This window comes from Oratosquilla oratoria, unplaced genomic scaffold (assembly GCF_046742065.1).
Source record: "Oratosquilla oratoria isolate Oo_2021 unplaced genomic scaffold, ASM4674206v1 SCAFFOLD45, whole genome shotgun sequence".
Classification (NCBI taxonomy): Eukaryota; Metazoa; Arthropoda; class Malacostraca; order Stomatopoda; family Squillidae; genus Oratosquilla; species Oratosquilla oratoria.
Genome location: NW_027467710.1, coordinates 330,176 through 354,419, shown reverse-complemented (window position 1 = coordinate 354,419; position 24,244 = coordinate 330,176). Strand labels below are relative to the sequence as shown.

At 38.0% G+C, this 24,244-nt stretch overlaps 3 protein-coding genes across 3 annotated transcripts in view; 1 reads left to right on the top strand and 2 right to left on the bottom strand.

Moving 5' to 3' along the window:
* Positions 1 to 24,244, bottom strand: part of LOC143023110 (uncharacterized) — a 353,433-nt gene that overhangs the window by 42,621 nt on the left and 286,568 nt on the right. The window lies entirely within an intron of this gene.
* Positions 5,996 to 10,846, top strand: LOC143023133 (uncharacterized). The gene has a single exon (XM_076181645.1). The coding sequence runs from the start codon at positions 5,996 to 5,998 to the stop codon at positions 10,844 to 10,846; it is 4,851 nt and encodes a 1,616-aa protein (XP_076037760.1).
* On the bottom strand, positions 20,465 to 21,723 carry LOC143023132 (uncharacterized). The gene is made up of 2 exons (XM_076181644.1): positions 20,653 to 21,723; positions 20,465 to 20,548 (listed from the first exon to the last, which is right to left on the bottom strand). Exons 1-2 carry the CDS (start codon positions 21,721 to 21,723, stop codon positions 20,465 to 20,467), a joined length of 1,155 nt encoding a protein of 384 aa, XP_076037759.1.

Below are 24,244 nucleotides of genomic sequence, written 5' to 3'. Positions count from 1 at the left end.
TCTGTTTTCCCTAAAAAAGCGTAGACTCAGAGGTGACTTGATACAGGTCTTTAAGATTTTAAAGGGAATTGACAACATCAAAAGTGACAACATTATCACGTTGAATGAGAATCAGACAAGAAACAATGGTCTCAAACTGTCCGGAAATAGATTCAATTTGGAAGTAGGTAGAAACACCTTTGCCAACCGTGTAGTTAATGAATGGAATAAACTTCCTGCACAGGTAGTGCAATGTAGTTCAGTTCAAAGCTTTAAGAATCATTTAGATAAATACCTAAGTAAAATGCTGTAATGATTATAATTTATGTTATATTATTTGTTTTTGTTTTGTTATAATTTGTCTGTCTGATTTTCATTTATTATTCGTTATATGTCAATTTATAATCATTTACTATTTACCTGTTTGTTTGTTATTCAACTATACCTATGCATTTATTTATGTATTTTATTTGTTATTTTTACATTATTATAGTTCTAATTTATTATTAATATGGTATATATATATGTGTGTGTGTGTATATATATATATATATATATATATATATATATATATATATATATATATATATGTATGCATGTTTTTTTTTTTTTTTTTTTTTTTTGCATCCGACCTAGATATGGATCAAAGGTGTCCTGTCGGCATGCTCCGCCTTTGTAATCCTTTGTAATCCTTTGTAATATGCATACATACATACATACGTACGTACATACGTTGCGTACGTATGTACATACATACGTACACACATACATACATACATACATACGTACAAAGGATTACAAAGGCGGAGCATGCCGACAGGAGACCTTTTGGTCCATATCTAGGTCGGATGCGAAAAAAATCATCATAATAATAAAATAATAAATAAAAACTATAACAATGTAAATAACAAATAAAATACATAAATGCATAGGTATAGTTAAATAATAAACAAACAGGTAAATAGTAAATAATCATAAATTGACATATAACTAATAATAAATGAAAATCACAGACAAATGATAACAAAACAAAAACAAATAATATAAAATAAATTATAATCATTACACCATCTTAGGTGTTTATCTAAATGATTCTTAAAGCTTCAAACTGAACTACATTGCACTACCTGTGCAGGAAGTTTATTCCATTCATTAACTACACGGCTGGCAAAGTTGTTTCTACCTACTTCCAAATTGAATCTATTTCTCGATAGTTTGAGACCATTGTTTCTTGTCTGATTCTCATTCAACGTGATAATGTTGTCACTTTTGATGTTGTCAATTCCCTTTAAAATCTTAAAGACCTGTATCAAGTCACCTCTGAGTCTACGCTTTTTTAGGGAAAACAGATTCATATGTTTTAGTCGATTTTTGTATGATTTATTTTTGATATTTGGAATCAGTTTTGTGGCTCGCCGTTGTACTTTTTCCAGTCTGCCAATGTCTTTAATGAGATTCGATGACCATGCGGAAACAGCATTTTCCAAATGTGGACGAACTAACGATTTATATAGCTTGTTAATGAGTGATGGACTTTTGAAATCAAAAGATCGCGCAATCAATCCCAGAATCGTATTTGCTTTCTCAGAGGCTGAAATACACTGCTTGGATGATTTGAGATCGTTACTGATAATTACGCCGAGATCTTTTTCACTATCCACTTTTGTTAACGAATTTCCAAATAACTTGTAATCGTACTTACTGTTATTTTTACCTATGTGCATTACCTTGCATTTACTTGTGTTAAATTTCATTAGCCACTTTTCAGACCATTGCTGCAATTTATCTAAATCTTCTTGAATATCTAATTGGTTTGAGTGATCATTTGCCACTCCGCACAGTTTTGTATCATCAGCAAATTTGGAAACAGTAGATTTTAGTCCATGGTCTATATCATTTATATATACTATGAATAGAAGTGGCCCAAGAACGGAACCCTGTACATCTCATCACCTTACTTTTACCCACATTTATCTTCAGCTTCCTTTTTTCACACACCTTCTCAAACTCTGTCACTAAAATCCTCAATCCCTCCTCTGATCCTGCTACATGCGCAGTGTCGTCAGCAAACAACAACTGGTTTATTTCCCACTCTTCTCCCTTTTCTTTAATCATCTCCAACCCCTGACCCACTAACCTTGCATTCACCTCTCGCACCACCCCATCCATGTCAAGACTGAACAGCCAGGGCGACATAACAAATCCCTGACGGAGTCCCACCTTTACCTCAAACCATTCACTCTCTCTATTTCTAATCCTAACACAAGCTCTACTACTCTTGTAAAAACTCTTGACTGCTCTTAGCAGCTTTCCTCCTATCCCATATATTTGCAGTACCTCCCACAGTCCCTTCCTATAGCTTTCTCACATATCTGTCTTACCACAAAAATCTGATCTCCACAACCCAAACCTGTCCTAAACCCACACTGTTCCTCACCAATTACTCCCTCTGTTCCTCTCCTAATCCTCCCAATCAAGACCCTCCCATAAGCCTTCCCAACTACGCTCAACGAGCTGATCCCTCTGAAACTACTACACTCACACTTTTCCCCCTTTCCCTTGTAAAGAAGAACTATACAGGCACTCCTCCAGTCTTCCGGCACTCTACCCTCTCTTAAACAAACATTAAATAATCTCACCAACCAGTTCACCATAACTTTACCTCCTTTCTTCAGACATTCTGCATGGCATCCATCCAACCCAGGTGCCTTACCTGCTCTCATCATCTTAAGCATGATTTTTGCCAGTCTTGCATGATTTTTAATTATTGCCTAATATGTTCCCGTGTAACGTCATGTCGCGCGGTCGTGAAAACATTGCACACAATATACTAAATGGGCATAATTCACCCATGACATTGGGTTATTCTAATGAAACAATATTATAAAAATCTAAGTTATAATGAAGAATAAAAAATTAATCATAGTTTTTGCCAGTCTAGCATAATTTTTAGTTGTTGTCTGATGTATTCCCGTGTGACGTCGTGTCGAACAGTGGTGAAAACATTTCACATAATTGCACTAAATAATTCATCCATGACATTGGGCTATTTCAATGAAAAAATATAGAAACAGATCTTTTTGAGGAATAAAAAATTAAGCGTTATTTTCGCCAGTCTAGCATGACTTTTAGGTTGTCAAACATATTCCCGCTTGAGAATTTATTATTTTTTGACCGTATCGAGTAATGTGGTTTCCACTGTATGTTTTTTTTTTTTTTTTTAGCCGAAAACAGTGTCTTGGCGATATTACGTTATCTAATGCTATATTCAGGTTTACTCTGGTAAAGTGAAGTGTTACTTTGGACAGGGCAGACAAACAATGCATGAATTTAAATCTAAATACGACAATTGGAAATCAAGGATATATTTGGAACTACATATGAATTTAAGACTATGTATGTAATTGGAGATTGGGAGACGGGACCCCACGAGTGTTGTTCCTTTCCTGTACACTACAATAAGGTAAATATGATTAGGTAAGCGCACACACGGCTTTCATCATTTCACTCTCATCTCGCCTGTTGACTGACGCGTTGAGGCTGACTTGCCCGGCGGTGATGTAGATCCGCCCTTGTTGCACGGAGTCGTGCGCCCGCTGGATGCTCTACAAAAATTAATATTCCAGAGGGAAACTTAACATCCTTATTCAAAAATATAACAAAAAACAATTAAATCATATTTTGCCAGGGAAGGGGAAATAATATATGTCAAACATCCTAAGAAAATAAATATAACTCCTGCGACTATTGCTGTCGTCCCCATTTTCTACCTCTTGCCATCCACCTTAAAAGTCGACATTTTAGTTCATTCGCCGACATTCCTACGGATCAGAGGCAACGCAGCATTTTTATGCTTGGGGATCTTGATGTAAGGATCAGGTAGGGTACGGTCTGTAGCACTACGAGGGAGGTAAGCCCGGCTGGCTTTTACGACGCTGCCAGCCAGCCAGCCTCTGAATCCTCCTTTTGATGCTCGGCTCGGCTCCTCCTCCGGAAGATATCCATCCACGAACCTCTTCTGCTGGAAGATCATGGCGGCTGGCTGGAGACCTGTTCTTCTTCTTGGCATCAATTATATATCCGTGACGTCCCTTCTTTGGCGATGATGCGCCTAATCCTGGACATCGATTGCTGGACCTTAACCCTTGCAGGATTTAGTCCATGTACATATATTGTGAGCTTTTGTGGTTACCATCACATCATCAACTGCAGTAGCAGCTTTTCCTGAACAGGCACGGTCCTCGCAGCGCCAGTATATTTTTTCCTTCCTTAACACATTTGTTTTTGGTGTAAAGAAAACCTTCGTATCAAAGTTTTTTCCTCCTTTTTAGCAACGAAGAATTCTGCCATGTTTTCTTTCTATTATATTCGAATGAATGTAGTTCAGGACATTATTTTGAAATTAGAATATTCACTTTATGGACAGACAAGAAAGTTTTTTCCTCCTTTTTGTATTCGAATGAATGTAGTTCAAGAATTGATTTTGAAATTAGAATATTCACTTTATGTACAGTCAAGAAAGTTGATTAGGGATAGCACCAAGTTTTTGGTGGATATTTCAGTTATTGCTGTTGAGCGTGAACACAGGCTTGCATTTTTCGTTGATTTTATGTACACAATCACGTCGATATATGAAATTTCGACATTTTGTCGCAGTCGACATTCTGTCGTTTCGACGTTCTGTCTTTCGACATTGTGTCGTGAACCGTATGGCATCATGTCGCTCTCGCAGTACGAAAAACTCACAAACTGTTATATTTCCTGTTTATCACTTTATGAAATCATATTTCCATTTTTTTATAAAAGATATATATTTGAATAAATTATAAAATCAAAGCTAAACAGATTAACACAAACCCACGCAAAGTATCCTTTCGCACGTTATGACGTCATGTCGCTCTCGCAGTACAAAAATCTTATAAACCGTTATATTTCGTGTTTATCACTTTATGAAATTATATTTCACGGAGTTTTTATATAAAAGAAATATATATGAATGAATTACAAAATGAAAACTAAATAGATCAACACAAACCTTTCGCGCGTTTATGACATCATGTCGCTCTCGCAGTACAAAAATCTTATAAACTGATATATATTGTGTTTATCACGTTACTATATTATATTTCACATTTTTACATAAAAGAAATATATTCGAATAAACTACAAATGAAAACTAAATGAATTAACACAAACCCATGCAAACTAACCGTTCGCTCTTTATGACGTCATTTCGCTCTCCCAGTACAAAAGTCTTATCAGCTGTTATATTTCGTGTTTATCACTTTATGAAATTATATTTCACGTTTTTACATAGAATGAATATATTCGAATAAACTACAAAAAGAAAACTAAATAGATTAACACAAACACATGCAAAGTGTTGCGGGCCCGTCCATGGCTAGACACTTTCCCGTCATACGTGTGCGCATGCGCATCCGCATGCGCCTGCGCAGGTTGGTTAGAATGAGTGGTCGCCAAATGGTGACGTCTGGCAACTGGGAGCCAGTGGAAGTACGGTAGCTTGCGGGGTACCTCCTTCCCCCTCTTACAAATCCTGTCACCATACCTGACAGTTGTTCCCTAGATCTCTCTTGTTACCTAGTTGGGTAACGGTAAGAATTAAGTATACTAGATTGTATCATATTATTATTCATGTTGTATATTATTAATGTTGTATCATATCATTAATGTTATAAATATAGATACTTATAATTGTAGAGTTTACCAAATACCCCAACTGACTTGCATCAGATAGATAAAAAGTTACCGTACCCTTATATACCTGAAGGGGAACGTAACATGTGGGGGCCCGTGTCCGGGATATTGAGAATTGTGCATACGTAGACTAGAGCTCCAATTAGTGTGACAAGTGTTGTGTTGTGCCAACAAATTGCCAGTGTTAATAGTGTCTATCGGTCGCACCGTAATCCCGTAGAAGTTATCTATCTTATGTGTTTAACTATTAGCTAGCTGTTAGTATATAATTACGTGTTCTCGAAATTCTGAGTTCAAAATGTTTGATATCGACCAATTTCTTGCTAACCCTTCAGGCAAAGCTCTATGGGATTTAAACAAGGAATGCTTGATCGGCATTGCCCGACGCCTCGGGTTAGGGGGTTACTCAAGCTTGAATAAAGGCCCTCTGAGGGAAATGGTCTTCAACCACCTCGTTAAGGAGGGAATGATCAGGGAGGATGATATACCCGCAACAGAGGAATCTGATAAAGAGCCAAATAACGTAGATCCGCAGATTGGCAGTGACAATGAACTTAGTTACATGGCTTCACAGATTGACAATATCAACGAGCCTAATAAAATTGCTCCAAATGGTGCTATTGCCAATAAGCCAAGTAACGAGGCTCCACAAATTGTTACTGCCAAAGAGCCTAGTAACCTAGCCTTACAAGTTGAACTCAGAAAAATCGAGTTACAGTTGGAAATACTCCGTCGAGAGCAAACGAGAGCAGATGCCCCTGTGTTTAGGCTCGAGTCTCAGCTTGCAAGTGTGCCCAAGTTCAATGAAGACGAACCCGACAGGTTCTTTGCAATATTTGAAAAAATGGCGCATTTGAATGGGTGGCCACTTGATAAATGGACTCAACTTGTCTATCGCTCGTTTACTGGTAAGGCGTTGGACGTCTTCTCCGCTCTCTCTGAGGAGCAGGTGAAAGACTACTATATGGTTAAGTCCACCGTCCTCACCAGCTATCAGCTTGTGCCTGAGGCTTATCGCCAGCAGTTTAGGAACTTGAAAAAAGGGGGAAAAGAGACATACGTCGAATATTTTCGACGCAAACAAGCTTTGTTCCAACGGTGGATAGAGAGTGAATCAGCTCATCGGAGCCATGATAAACTGGCTGAGTTGATCCTGCTCGAAGACATCCGAAATAACTTACACCCCGATGTACGAGCGTACCTAGATCAAAGAGGTATACGTACTCTAGCTGATGCCGGCCCAGTTGCCGACCATTACATTCTTACTAACCCCCGCCAAAGTTACAGGTCTTCTGCTCCCGCGTCCCAACCCAGCCAAGTACGTGCCCACCAGGCATTTACTCTTGCACCATTCGCCCCTCCACCTACGTCAGCCCCTCAGGCAGCAGCGCCGGGACCTTGGTCGCCATCAGGATTTCCATCATATACCACAGGTAAGCCCGTTGCCCGTGAGACCGGGGGACCTATCTTTAATAGTGAGAGGAAACCTTTTTGTAAATATTGCCGTAGGCTCGGTCATGATGTTAATGACTGCTTCAGAGTAAAGAACAAAATTCCCTCTCACCCAGGGTCCCCCTCTCTCTCGATAAATGTGGCCAAACAAACGGAAGTACAGTTGGATCCTCTATCACCTACAAATAACCGACCTGTTGTGTCTCCCACCTCCTCCACCTTTGAACCATATTGTTCATCAGGTTCCGTAGCTCTAAACGAGTCAAGTGTACCCGTTCCCATTAAAATCTTGAGAGACACAGGCTCAGCCTTATCTCTGATTACCAAAGAAGCTGTCCCCTTCCTAGATGAGTGCTACACTGGTAATTGGGTTCTAGTGAACGGTTTGACCGGAGGATCGCGTATCCCACTGTGCCAGCTATACTTACAGTCCCATATCAAATCAGGCTATGTCACGTTAGGGGTAGTGGACAGGGTACCGGTAGATGGCGTCTCCCTCTTAATAGGAAATGACCTCGCTGGAGGCGTGACGTTACCAAATGTCATGGTCTCGTCACGTCCTACCGCTGAGAATAACACCACACAATTAGAGAAAGACATCCCTGGGCTATTTCCTGCGTGTGCAGTGACACGTAGTATGAGCCAACAGGCAGACGTCCCAAGCAATGAATCTGTCGAGGGAGGTGGCATCGATGTGGTTTCCCCTTTGTCTAGTGAGAAATCGGAAGAAGACCCTATTCAAGTAGACCCCCCTGACCTCGGTCTAGGTGAACTCTTCAAAGATTCCTTACCGACAGATAAACCTAAGAATAATACAGATCAGAATAGTGTCACGACCCTGACTAGTTTTGGCTCCTCTCCTGTTACTAGGAGTAAGCTTGTTCAACTCCAGGCAGAGGACCCGGAACTAGCCAGTTTTCTTAATAGGGCAGTTAGTGAAGTGGAAGCCCAGCAGGAGGCCAATTGCTATTACACTAGCTCTGGCGTGCTAATGCGGAAATATCGTCCCGCTACCTCCCCCGCCAGTCACCCTTGGTCAGTGCACCAACAGATAGTGATTCCGAAGCCCCTACGCCAAGATATCCTTAGCATTGCTCATGACGGCGTAGGAGGACATCTAGGAACCAGGAAAACTTATGCCAAAATTCTATCGCATTTCTATTGGCCTAAGTTACGCAGAGACGTAGGTACATACTGCCGTACATGCCGTCCCTGTCAGTTAGTGGGAAAACCAAGCCCCAGTATCAAACCGTTCCCGTTACAACCCATACCAGTGATAAAAGAGCCTTTTAGTAGGATAACAATTGATTGCGTAGGTCCCTTACCAAAAACCCCCCGTGGTCATCAGTTCCTACTTACCATCATAGACAGTGCCACTCGCTATCCGGAGGCTATTCCCTTACGCCGCATCACGGCAAAGAATGTTGTAAGAGCCCTAGTTCATTTTTTTACCCAAGTAGGCCTTCCCACAGTGATACAATCCGATCAGGGATCCAACTTTACTTCCCGGTTGTTTAACCAGGTGATGGAAAGCCTAGGTGTCAAGCAATCTAGGTCCTCGGCTTATCACCCGCAATCCCAGGGTGTAGTTGAAAGGTTCCATCAAACCCTCAAAAGAATCCTAAGGACCTTTTGCTTGGAAACCGGAAGGGACTGGGACGAGGGAGTAGATCTCCTGCTGTTCGCTATCCGAGATAGTGTTCAGGAGTCGTTAGGTTATAGCCCTTTTCAGTTAGTTTATGGACACGAGGCACGGGGTCCCCTTAAGGTCTTGAAGGAGAGCTGGATAAGCAATGAGCCAGTGACCCCGTTGGCCTCCTATGTGACAAAGTTTAAGGATAAACTTCAATTAGCTATAAGTCTTGCCCATTCAAACCTAGAAGGTGCTCAAATTAAAATGAAGCACCAGTTTGATAAGTCAAAAGGAGCAAGGGATAGGTATTTTAAAAGTGGAGATAATGTCTTAGCTTTCTTACCATTAAAAACTAACCCTCTTCAAGCTGTGTATAGTGGACCGTATCAAGTCTTAGAGCGCCAAGGTCAGGCCAACTATGTCCTCCACACTCCAGAGAGACGCAAGAAAAAGCGTCTAGTGCATATTAACTTGTTGAAACCCTACCACGATCGTGGTGAGGGTGTGGTAGGAGATAGTGCGGAGGCTGACCCTCCGTCACCTGCGTGTTTAGTAGTGCCGGAAGTTAGTGAAGGTGATGAGAGTTTCTCTGAAGCTCTTAGTGGGTCATGTGTTAAGATGGAAAACTCGGTGATATTACGAGACCCCACTGTGAAGTTAGAACATCTCTCTGGTGCCCAAGCGAAGGACATAGAATCCCTGCTACGAACGTACGTGTGCATATTCGGTGATCACCCTCGCCCCTGCTCAGCACTGGAACACGACGTGGAGACCCATGGGGCCCCTCCCATCCGCCAACGTCCGTACCGCTTGAATACCTTCAAGAGAGAATACGTCCGAGCTGAGGTGCAACGTCTCCAAGAGCTCGGCATTGTACAGCCCAGCCACAGCCCGTGGGCATCTCCTGTTGTCCTCGTGCCGAAGCCAGATGGGTCGATGCGGTTATGTGTCGACTACCGACGGGTCAACGCGGTAACGGAAGCGGATGGGTACCCCTTGCCTCGCATAGACGACGTGATCGACGACGTGGGCTCGGCGCGATGGGTAACCAAGCTCGACCTCCTCAAAGGCTACTACCAGGTCCGACTGACTGAGCGCTCGAGAGCCATCTCCGCCTTCGTCACCCCAGAGGGACTGTACGAATTCTCCGTTCTTCCCTTTGGGTTGCGGAATGCCCCGGCCACCTTTCAGCGCCTTATGAACCGCCTCACAGCCGGGATGGACGGCGTCCGGTGCTATCTCGACGATATCGTCGTCTTCGGGGACACCTGGGAGTTGCACCTGAGTCGCCTGAAATCTCTCTTTGCTGTGCTGGCTGCCAACAACCTGACGGTGAACCTCGCCAAAAGCGAGTTCGGCCATGCCCGGGTCACCTTCCTGGGACATGTGGTCGGGCAGAATGAGGTTCGACCTGTTGCAGCCAAGATTGCGGCCATCCAGCAATATCCGACACCAGACGACAAAAAAGCAGTGATGAGGCTGATAGGGATGGCCGGATATTATCGGCGCTTCTGTCCAAATTTTTCTTCTATTGTGGCACCGATGACCGACCTCCTCAGCGGCAAGAAGGCCTTTAGGTGGTCGCAGATGTGCCAGGAGTCCTTCGAGAGCTTGAAAACCCTATTATCCAACGCGCCCGTGCTACGAGCCCCTAACCTGGAGAAGCCGTTCACCCTTCACGTCGATGCTAGTGACGTCGCCGGAGGAGCAGTGCTGTTGCAGGAAGGTGAGGGGAATTCCGTGTTGCACCCAGTGGGATATTTCTCGAAGAAATTTAACAAGCACCAGAGAAATTATGCCACCGTTGAAAAGGAGGCACTTGCGTTGTTGTTGGCCCTTGACCATTTTAGAATTTATATAGGTAGCACAATTCACCCAGTGCAAGTGCGTACAGATCATAACCCCTTAATATTCGTTGAAAAGATGAACACGAATCAAAGACTTTTAAGATGGGCGTTGGCACTACAGCCCTTTCACTTGAAAATCTCACATATACGTGGGAGAGAAAACGTCATAGCCGACGCGCTATCACGTGGTCCAGCTCTCCCAGGAGATGCTCCTTAGGTTGAGGTTGTTTATATCATGTGTAGTATACTCATTTTGTTTGATTTTGGTTCTTGTGTTATTACTTGTCTTTTATAGTGTAAAATTTTCTGTGTAACTATGTAATGTGTTTTTTTTTATGTTCGCTTCCCATTTAGGGAAGCTCACATTTTTTGGGGGGAGGTGTTGCGGGCCCGTCCATGGCTAGACACTTTCCCGTCATACGTGTGCGCATGCGCATCCGCATGCGCCTGCGCAGGTTGGTTAGAATGAGTGGTCGCCAAATGGTGACGTCTGGCAACTGGGAGCCAGTGGAAGTACGGTAGCTTGCGGGGTACCTCCTTCCCCCTCTTACAAATCCTGTCACCATACCTGACAGTTGTTCCCTAGATCTCTCTTGTTACCTAGTTGGGTAACGGTAAGAATTAAGTATACTAGATTGTATCATATTATTATTCATGTTGTATATTATTAATGTTGTATCATATCATTAATGTTATAAATATAGATACTTATAATTGTAGAGTTTACCAAATACCCCAAGTGAAATACATCAGATAGATAAAATGTTATAGTACCCTTATATACCTGAAGGGAATGTAACAAAAGTAACCTTTCGGTCGTTATGACGGCATGTCGCTCTCGCAGTACAAAAATCTAATAAACTGTTATATTTCGTGTTTATCATTTTATGAAATTGTATTTCATGTTTTTATAGAAAAGAAATATATATGAATAAATTACAAAATTAAAACTAAATAGATCAACACAAACCCACGCAAAGTAACTTTTCGCTCGTTGTGACGTCATGTCGCTCTTGCAGTAGAAAAATCTCATAAACTGTTATATTTTGTGTTTATCACTTTATGAAATTTTATTTCACGTGTTTTATTTAAAATATATATATTTGAATAAATTACAAAATGAAAACTAGATAGATTAAAACAAACTCACGAAAAGTAACCTTTCACGCGTCATAACGTGTCGCTCTCGCAGTACAAAAATCACAAAGTGTAATATTTCGTATTTATCACTTTATGAAATTATATTTCACTTTTTTATATAAAAGATATATATTTGAATATATTACAAAATGAAAACTAAATAGATTAACACAAACCTACGCAAAGTAACCTTACACTCGTTATGACGTCATGTCGCTGTCGCAGTACAAAAATCTCATAAACTGTTATATGTCATGTTTATCACTTTATGAAGTTATATCTAACGTTTTTTATATAAAAGAAATATATATGAATAACTTACAAAATGAAAACTAAATAGATTAACACAAACCCATGCAAACTAACCTTTCGCTCGTTATGTTGTCTTGTCGCTCTCCCAGTACAAAAATCTTATAAAATGTTATATTTTGTGTTTATCACTATATGAAATTGTATTTCACGTTTTTTATATTAAAGAAATATATTTTAATTAATTACATAATCCAAACTAAATAGATTAACACAAGCACACGCAAAGTAACTTTCGCACGTTATGACGTCATGTCGCTCTCGCAGTACAAAAATCTTATAGACTGTTATATATCGTGTTTATCACTTTATAGAATTATATTTCACGTTTTTTTAAACAGAAATATTTTGAATAAATTACAAAATGTAAACTATATAGATTAACACAAACCCTAGGAAAGTAACATTTCGCACGTTATGACGTCATGTCGCTGTCGCAGTACAAAAATCTTATTAACTGCTATACTTCGTGTTTATCACTTTATGAAATTATATTTCACTTTTTTACATAAAAGAAATATATTCGAATAAGCTACAAAATGAAAACTAAATAGATTAACACAAACCCATGCAAAGTAAACTTTCGACCATTATGACGTCATATCGCTCTCGCAGTACTAAAATGTTATAAACCGTTGTATTGCGTGTTTATCACTTTATGAAATTATATTTCACGTTTTTTCTATATGAAAGAAATATACATTAACAAATTACAAAATGACCTTTCGATCGTTATGACGTCATGTCGCTCTCGCAGTACAAAAATCTTATAGATTGTTATATTTCGTGTTTATCACTTTATGAAATTGCATATCACGTTTTTTACATAAGAGAAAATTATATGATTAAATTACAAAATTAAAACTAAATAGATGAACACAAACCCACGCAAAGTAACCTTTCGCTCGTTATGAAGTCATATCGCTCTCGTAGCACAAAAATATTATCAACTGTTATATTTCGTGTTTATCACTTTATGAAATTATATTTCACGTTTTTTACATAAAAGAAATATATTCGAATTAACTACAAAATGAAAACTATGTAGATTTACACAAACCCACGCAAAGTAGCCTTTCGCTCGTTATGACGTAATGTCGCTCTCGCAGTACAAAAATCTTATAAACTGTCATATTTCCTGTTTATTACTTTATGAAATTGTATTTCACGTTTTTTATATAAGATAAATATATTTGAATAAATTACAAAATTAAAACTAAATAGATTAACACAAACCCACGCAAAGTAACCTTTCGCGCGTTATAACGTCATGTCGCTCTCGTAGTACAAAAATCTTATAAGCTGTTATTTATTGTGTTTATCACTTTAGGATATTATATTTATCGTTTTTTATACAAGAAAATATATTTGAACAAACTACAAAATGAAAACTAAGTAGATTAACACAAACCCACACAAAGTAACCTTTCGCGCGTTATGACGTCATGTCGCTCTTGCAGTACAAAAATCTCATAAACTTTAGGAAATTATATTTCACCTTTTTATATGAAATAATTATACTTTAATAAATTATAAAATGAAAACTAAATAGATTAACACAAAACACGCAAAGTAACCTTTCGCACGTGATGACGTCATGTCGCTCTCGCATTACAAAAATCTCATAAACTGGTATATTTCATGTTTATTACCTGATGAAACTATATTTTACGTTTTTATATATATAAAAGAAATATATTTGAATAAATTAAGAAATGAAAATCAAATAGATTATCACAAACCCACGCAAAGTAACCTTTCGCTCGTTATGACGTCATGTCGCATTCGCAGTACAAAAATCATATATCTCGTGTATATCACTTTATGAAAATATGTTTCACGTTTTTTATATAAAAGAAATATGTTTGACTTAAAAAAAATTAAAACTAAATAGATTAACACATGAATAGTCCTTAACCTAACCAGAATATATATTTCTAAATTAAATATAGTTATCCAAGTACCTGGAGGGATAAGGTATCAGAGTATTTGTATATGGTTATGGGGGGTCTATCTCCCATTTCTTGATGTTCTGGTGAAAGAGGGAGAAGAAACTTTCAACACCTCGGTTTACCTTAAATCCACCAATCAAAGACATTGCCTAAATGGATCAAGCGAGTGCCCTCACAGGTACAAGGATTCGACGACAAAAGTTGCCTTTATTAGAAGAGCCCTGACAAACTGCAACAGAGTTGGAAAGGAAGGGCCACGCAAGTCCTCATCAACAACGGATTTGCCAACAAAGACATTGAAAGAATAACTACGAAGGTAGTGGGCACGTGGTACCTAAAAAAGGAGAATGACCAAACACCAAAAAATATCATTGATATATTTTATAAATCATTCTTCTCCACGGTATAGAAGGAAGATGAGAGAATTATGAAGCAAACTGATGACGTCACGCACCGCTCAGCCAATGGGAGAACAGACCGTACCTAACCCGCAGCAATCCAGCCAATCACCATCCACCTTCCGGATATAAAAGTTGCTATCTTCATAGAATCTTCATTACTTCAATTGCCACTTAGGAAGCACCAGGAGGTGCGAAAACGCGTTTTGGCTTTCGACTAGGCCTACTTATATACCATGACATACGACGAATTATTCGGACTCCTGCCTACATACCCCTTTGTAGAATGCATACATTTTTGTGAAATATTAAGCTTTGCAAAATATATACACCATTTGTAAAATACATACCCCCATCTGCGTGAAAAAATACTCCTTTTGTAGAATAAGTACCCCATCTTCGTGACAAATATACCCCCTTTGTGAAATACCCTTTCGTAGAATATATACCCCCACTACATTCGTTGTGAAATGTGAACTCTGCGTGACAAATAGACCCCCTGACGATTAGGTTAGGTTAAGCTAGATTAAGATGCATTGACAATTACGTCGATGGGGTCCATTTTCCACGGGGGGTCCATATTCCACAGGGGGTCCATATTTCACAGATATAATACTACGAGCCAAACAACATGTTCTATGAAGAACAGAAATACTGAAACATTATATATATATATATATATATATATATATATATATATATATATATATATATATATATATATATATATATATATATATATGTCTTCCTTGGTGTCTACACAGAGACAGACTTACCAACTTTACGGTGTAAGATACGGCATACAAACACACAAATACATACATACACACATGCGTACATAAACATACACACGATTATACTTAATGATTTTTTATCAAATACTAGTTCTATACTAATTAAAGGAATTATGAAAACAAATGATAATGAAATGAGTAGCGAGATAGACGACGATTTCAACAAGACGTTGGAGAATTTCCGAAAGAAAATTATTATTTATCTATTTACCTATCTTATCTCTTTACTCTACTTATATATCTAATACCTAATCTATTTGTTTAATGTATTTATATTTGACTTATCTATTCCTTTATTTATTCATCTACTTTTGGCGAGAAAATATTCAAGTTGAACATACGTCATCACGCTGTCAGCGCAGTAAATATAAACTTTCACAAATACCAACAACTAGTCTATCTATTTGCCAAAGGCTTTTTCCCCCTTATAAAGGAGGTAGCCAAATCAAAAGACAAGTACCCACTCCCACCCGTATATAAAAATAAATAGATAATATTCACATTACTGACATGACGTAGCTGCATTTCCAATTAATAAGACGCACGATATATATATATATATATATATATATATATATGTGTGTGTGTGTGTGTGTGTGTGTATATGCATATATATATATATATATATGTATGTATATATATCACTTTGACAAAATGTTGTGGCACATCTGTAATTAATATTCACGAAGAACCCACAGTCGGAATAAAAAGGAAACTTTAGGAGAATGTGTAACTTCGTACTTTCCTGAAGAGGGCTATAGCTATTAGCCGAAATATAGAAGTTACACATTCTTCTAAAGTTTCCTTTTTATTCCGACTGTGGGTTCTTCGTGAATATATATATATATATATATATATATATATATATATATAGATATAATGAAAAATACAAAATATACGTAAACACGCCGAAACACGGAAAATTCCATTTATATAAAAAACGTACACATAAAATATGAAATCATCTCATACAGGCAAACATATGCACTTATCAAAATGGCCATTTCAAATCATATATCCACTTCTTGGGAGATAGTAACGGCTTGCAGCATTGTGATATTTTTCCGAGCCTTGGGCGTGACCATAACATTAGCAACTAATTCGATTTCTTTATAAAAGTATTGACAAATTAAACAACTCTGATGTTTACAGATAAAACAAAAAAATTAAACGATTTTAGATATAAAACAGCGTGCTTCAAAATAATCTTGTATAATTATCTATTAACCTAGTTGTAATATACAGGATAACTGTTATCCTCATTTAGTCGCTGTGTTTCCAATGGCCATTTTAAAATGATATAAATTATTCCATTGAACTGTATATTATTTATCGTTTTCTCAGCAACTATTCACTGAGACTAAAAAAATATGTCAAAGGCAAAGCTTAAGCATTATGCAGCAAATGATATGTAAATGTTTGTATATTTGTTTCAGTTTGTCGTCGCCAAATTTAAAATTGACCGTTTAATGTTCCCGTGCCCGCGCCATTGGCGGTTGACATGCAGGCGCGACATTACGTCACAGGTCTACTCGAAGAGAATGGGAATCGTGCAAACATAGACAACTCCGACCACTAAACACATTTTTATTAAAAGGAGGGAGGGGGTTGATAGGCAAGCTACAAAATTTAACTTTCATGCTACTGAGTGCTAAATATGAATATTTACGTGTATTTGTTTATATACGTATACCCTGACATCCGATGTACTACAGCTATGCAAATATATAGCAAATGCTTGTTTTTGACACAAATTTTTATCTCCAGCAGTTTTCCTGTAATAGATTCTTTTTTATATAAAAAAAATTGTAATAATTAAAATGTATTCAATATATTTGTATAGGTTTTGTCACATAAAATAGGACATCTTGACAAGATTACCGGGAAGGAGCGGGTGAGGGGATGGAGGAAAATTGGCTTTGAAAAAGGGAGGGAAGGACAAGATTTTCTATCTATTCATATATATATATATATATATATATATATATATATATATATATTTTTTTCAGAGAAAATCGCAGTAAAGGAACAAGGAGAGAAGAGAGGGGGAGGGAGGGAGGGAGGGAGGAGGAGGAGGGGGAAGAAGGTTTGTAGGTATTTCCTACCGAGATACTACAAGGGGATATATTTGACTACGTACGTGCAGTGGCGGTCTTGCTTCCAGACGAATCTCCACTTTCCGACGCTGTAAAAATGTGGGAAGATATCCTCCTCATCTCTCTCAACCACCTCCACCTCCATAATCCACCTCCTCCTCAACATCTACACAACACAACAGAAAATGGCTCCTCCCACTTCCCTCCCTAACCCTCTCGTCGTCAAAATTTTCTTATTTAATTCGCCTAAAAAAAAGTTCTCTCAATTTTCGAACCAATTTAATTCTATATTTTTTTCATTAAGGTGTTATCATCATCATCATCTTTACTGTCTTAATTATCATCATCAAATCTACGGAGACAGCATTGTTCGTTTCCCTGATTCATGGCCACAGCTATAATATCGACATAAAAAGAATATATATAATATTGTAGTTTATATATTTTTTCGTTCTGGGCTAGATTTTTTTATTCAGATGAGTACATACACCAACCATTAATTCTCCCCACCATCAAACGGAAAATAAATAAACACGAAGTTAAACTTAAGGCGTTCAAATTTTGAACGACAAAACAACGACGACGACAACAATATAAAACTTCTCTCGCCACTCGCACCCTACCGAACATATTATATGCACGATTTTCTTATTTATAAAATGCCTTTGCAAAAGATATAATAAAAACAATAAATTTGAAATATTCAAAATTACATCTCAAGTCAAAGAAAAAAATCGGCTGGAGCTATCCTGCCTGCCAATCACGGAGGATGTCATGACAGGCGTACCAAATGTACCCTAAAAGTATGTAAATATGTGTGTGTATATACTGTATATACTGTATATATATACATATATATATGTATATATATATATATATATATGTATATATATATAGATATACATATATATATATATACATATATATATATACATATATATATGTATATATATATATATATATATATGTATATAAATATATATGTATATATATGTATATAAACATACATATACCAAGGCTTTTTTCCCCCTTGCAAGGGAGGTAGCCAAAAAGGAAAAGGCATAAAATCATTCCCACCCATTCCATCCCTGAATACACTCCACACCATATATACTACACACACATATATATATATATATATATATGTATATATATAATATATATGCATGTATATATATATATGTATATATATTTATCTGTATAGATATGTATATATATATATATCATATATATACTTATAAAATTCTGATAATCTTGTTTGTCATCTTGCTTACTTGAAACCCTCACCCAGCCAATCAGAAGAAGAGATATGACGTCACGACTGAGGACCAGCCAATCAGAAGAGATATGACGTCACGACTGAGGACCAGCCAAGCAGAAGAAGAGATCAGATGAGGTATGACGTCACGACTGAGGACCAGCCAATCAGAAGAAGAGACATGACGTCACGACATCATATGATGCGTAGTTTTCCAAGGAACGACGTCATGACATCACAATCTTCTGCATTTACTTCTTGTAACAACGTATCATTTGAAATTTTATTTGACCCAACATACATATATATATTTATATATACTTAAAAAATTCATATTCAGTATTTAAAAGTATAGTCAACTCCTGAATTAGCATCTATGAGGCATAATGAGTTTATTAAAATATTACAAACCGTATGATTCATATGATACGTAGTGTTCCAAGCAACAACGACATTACGTCACAGTCTTCTGCATTTCACTTCTTATAACTAATCGAGTCACTGCCTTAGTCTACTGAATAGAGGTAAGAGTTTTGAATTATACTCAATTTGATATTGAAACTTATTTTCTGTGATTTATACTATACGGTGATAATGACATAGTATATCTATCATAAAGTTTATATTCAAAATCGTTGCTACTCACTCATGTCCCATGGGACTCCCTCCCTGAATGATAATGATAATGAGTGGGAGGGGGAGGGGGAGTGGGATGACGAGACGTGACATAATATAGGCATAATCAAGGAGGAGGCTCTCCTTATCTAATTTCTTGAGAACGCCTGTGGCCAGTTTACTTTCCTTCGAGAGAGCATCAGGTTTTTAAATAACTCAAATTGTACAAAGAATGTTGTAAATATAAGAGCATTGTCTTAATAAAACTTTTATTGACCATTTAATTAACAATGTATCATTTAGAATTTTATTTGACCGAACGGGTCACGGGTGGTCTAGAATATTATATACACACACACACACACACACACACACACACACACACACATATATAATATATATATATATATATATATATATATATATATATATGCTTTGTTGAAGTTTACAGCAGTAGTATTGTAACTCCTGAAGATGACCTCTGATTGGATCGAAAGACGTCTAGAGTAAACAACATGTAGTACCTTGGAGATTCTATCAGTACCATGACCTCCAACCTCCACTCTCTCATTAGAAATGTTGAGAGTACTTCTTACAAGTTGAACAATGCTACTACTGCTGTAGACTTCAACAAAGCATATATGTATATATATATATATATATATATATATATACATATATATATATATATATGTAATATATGTATATGCATGTAGTGTTAAATGCGACGGAAATCTCAGCATTGATAATCTTTTTCTGAAGACTTTCAATTCTTCGAAAGAGGCGTTTCTCATCCTTACTTAAGGAATATAGGAATTCTCCGAAAGTGTAGGGCATGGAGACGAATAAAGTCGATTCTATTATTTACTGACAGGACGTTTCGTAACTCTTGTTACATTTTCAACTGAATACAGTGGTTCTGGTACATGGTTATAAATGCAAAAACTAACATTGGGAAAGGTCTATACAATTTGCTGGACATTTGGGTACATGGCGCTCCGTGGGGAGCTTTATCGGGGGAGTGGTGAAATGTCCCTACTAGAGGGAAGGGTCAGGGGATCACCACTTTGAATATTGATTGAGGGTAATAAATCTTTTATATAAAGAGCTTCCAGTAGAGAAAGGCGATGGACATCATCATTCTGGTCCATGATTATGGTACATTTAACCAGAAGTTCTCTCGTCGGGGGTATTCCATGGTCATGTAGGTAGTGGTTCTTGATGGATCCTGCTTGTAGGTGGCAAGTGAGGTCTCTGCAGAGGCGAGTAGTCGTCATTCTTGCATAAGAAATACAGGTTCCACAGTCCTCGTGTTGACATGTATGCATGTAGATGTCGTTTCTCCTCTGAAGGGGCTCTGGGGGAGGGAAGGGGGTTATTTCTTAATAAAAGGTTGGAAGACTTCTTAGACTGGCAAAAGATAATAAAACAGATATATTTATCCTTGGGCATCGGTTTTACATTGCGGCGGATGATATTCTTCATAACTCTTTCTTCAGTTTTATGTGCTGATGTCATGTGGCTTTTGTAGAATAGTTTTATGGGTGTCTTATTTGGGGCGTCGGTGTGTCCAAGGTACCATCGGTCAACTTCATCCTTGATGGCTTTCTCTACAAGGTAATTAGGGAAACCGTTGTTTACTAAAACTTGGGAGGTCCGTTCGAGTTCGTGGTGAACAGACGTCCAGTCTGAACAGTGGGTGAGTGCCCTCCTGACGTAAGCATTAATTGTGGACTTTTTATATCTTACGGGGCACTCACTTTGTCCATTTAGGCACCGTCCATTGTTTGTAGATTTGACGTAAACACTGGTTTTGTATCCAGTGTCAGAATGGGAAACTTGTACATCTAGGAATGGAAGGGAGCCATTTATGCTATTTTCGATGGTGAAAGTGAGATCTGATTCTTCCATGAGTCTCTGTCGGAGGTCCTCTAGTTCGTCAGCAGTATTGAACCTGACGAAGATGTCGTCTATATATCTGCAGTAGATATTAGGTTTCTTCTCAGACAGGATCTTTTCTTCTATTGTTCCCATGAGGAAATTAGCAAATAGGACTCCAAGAGGGGATCCCATTGCTACGCCGTCTGTTTGTATATACATATGTCCTCTTGGGCTTCTAAAAGGCACTTCTTTAGTGCATAGTTGGAGAAGAGAGCGTAGAGCGTGTTCAGGAATATCTAAGGTAGGTGTGTTGTCATTGTGGTAGACTCTCTGGATGATAAATTCGATTGTTCTATCAACATTTATGTTCGTATATAAGGATTCGGCGTCTAACGAGGCGATTTTACTTCCCTCGGGGGTTGGCGTTCCTTTCAGGATATCTAAGAAGTCTTTAGAGGACAAAAGGCTATATGCGGAAGGGGTGTAGGGTGTTAGGATTTCGTTTAAGTATTTTGCTATCCGGTACGTCGGGGTGGGAATCTGGCTGATGATGGGCCGTAGGGGGTTACCTGCTTTGTGTGTCTTGACATTTCCATATACATATCCTAGGTCGAAGTCACCGGTGAGCTTGCGGATGTGGGTTTTGTCCATAACTGCGTTTACGGAATCTAGAACTTGGTTGACTTTTCTCTTCAAAGTTTCGACGGGGTTGTGGGTGATTCGGCGGAATTATATATACATATATATATATATATATATATATATATATAAATATATATATATATATATATATACATACATATATACATATATGTATACACACACCACACACACACACATATATATATATATATATATATATATATATATGTATATATATATATAAATACATATATGTATATATATATATGTATATATATATGTATATATATATATATATATATATATATATATATATAATGTATATATATCTTTTTGACATCAATGAAAATAAGCCCCCTTATTTGGCTGTTTTGATTTATTCCTAGTATATTATTATATTCTTACCTGTAACTCAGTCTAGATTCTTTATGTTTGTTGGTTATCCCATTTGTATTAGTATTGGTTTGAAATGTTTGTGAAATTATATCGTACTGAAATAAATGAACTCAAGTCAAATTAAATAATTTTGAGCATATATGTTTCACGCTATAATTTGTATACATACAAATACTGTACACATACCAACGGCTTTTTCCCCCTTACAAGGGAGGTAGCCAAAAGTCAAAGGCATAGATCCACTCCCACCCATTTCATCCCTACATACTCCACTCCCATTCACCACCCCTCCCTCCCTCTTTTCTTGGCTCCTCCTGTATGAAATACACAATCGTTCCAAATGGATTCATATAGTAGCTTGGCTGCAATTAGATTAAAAAAAAAAAAAAAAAAAAAAAAAAAGTACCCATTAGGACGGAGGGACTGGTTAGTTAGTTTAATTATATATGTGTATATATACATACACACACACACACACACACACACACACACACACACACACACACACACACACACACACACACACACACACACAAATATATATATATATATATATATATACAGAGCCGCGAACAGTTGGGGCGAAAAATTATAGGCGCCCAAACTCTCCGCTAAACTCAAAACATGCGAAAAATACAACTTTCCGCCCAAACTTTTCGCTATTTTTCAATGCTAGCGTTTGTACCCGTATTTAGCCGAGACAATACGCACTACTTGGCAACTCTGTTTAGGCGCACTCGATGTCACGTGGAGTCAGTTTCTAAACATCTCTCACGGGGAGTAGTCTTTTTTTTTTTTTTTTGCGGTGGTCTCTGTTTTTGTGCCTTGATATCTCCGTAATGGGAAGTGGTAAAGAGCTGGAAAGAGACACAGTTGTTACAATCATAACCCTCTATAAGGAGGGTTATAAGTGTAAAGATATTGCTACTCGTGTGAAAATTGGAGTGCGTCAAGTGCAAAAGTGGACCAAGAAATTTCGAGACGGAGGAAGTGACATCATTCCTACTCCAAAGCATCGCTCTGGTCGGCCAAGGAAGATATCAAATCGTACTTCTACGGTTATTAGGAGGCAGTTAGATAAAGATCCAACGCTCACAGCTCAAAAACTGAAAGAAAATAACCCTGCACTGCTGCATGATGTGTCTGTAAGATGTATTTCTGATCATTTAGCCAAAGATTTACAATACCGTAGTTGCTGTGCTAAAGTTCTTCCCCTCCTAAGTGCAAAAAACATACGTGATCGCATAGCATTTTGCAAGAAATATAAGGACTGGTCCTTAGAAGACTGGGAACGAGTATTGTGGAGTGATGAGTCAACGTTTGTGGTGTCGTCGGGCTGCAGGTCGAAGCGTGTGAGGCGCCCCAGGGGGTCTGACCCTAATGACCCTCGCTATACAGCTAAAGTGGTGAAACATGCTGCAAGTGTTATGGTGTGGGGATGCTTTGCATTTGGTGGAGTTGGCAATTTAGTGTTTCTTGCACAAAATGAGAGTGTAAATCAGCACACTTATTTCGAGTTATTGTGTGATAACCTGCCTGAAAGTTTTGAAAAGTGCAATGCTAGTTGGTTTATGCAGGACGGAGCTCCTGCTCACACAGCTCGGTCTATTAAAGAGTGGTTAGAAGATTGTGTTGTAGATTACTTCAAAAAATGGCCTGGGAATTCACCAGACCTAAATCCCATTGAGCACGTATGGCATATAATTAATAAACAGCTTCAAGATCGTGACGTCTCCACTGTATCTAAGCTAAAAACAGAAATACAGGATATTTGGGATAATATTATTCCTCAACACGTACAAAACCTGGCAATATGCATCCCAGCACGTTTGGAGAAGGTCATAAAGCTTAAAGGAAAATCGCTTGGTAAATAAGGTATGTAATAAGCCATTTATAGGTCTTTAAATGATTATTTAAATGTCACAAGTGTTTACATTTGTCTCGTTAATTACGCACCCAAACTTTTTGCGGCTACTGTATACATAACGTTTTCAAAATGATTCTGAAATGACCTCAATGGTGACGGTGTTTGGGGGACACTTTCGTAAGGGTGATTGGCTGTACAATATAGACTACCGGTACAAGGTGACGTCATGGCAACGGGGACAACTGATTGGCCGAGAGTGGTGACGTC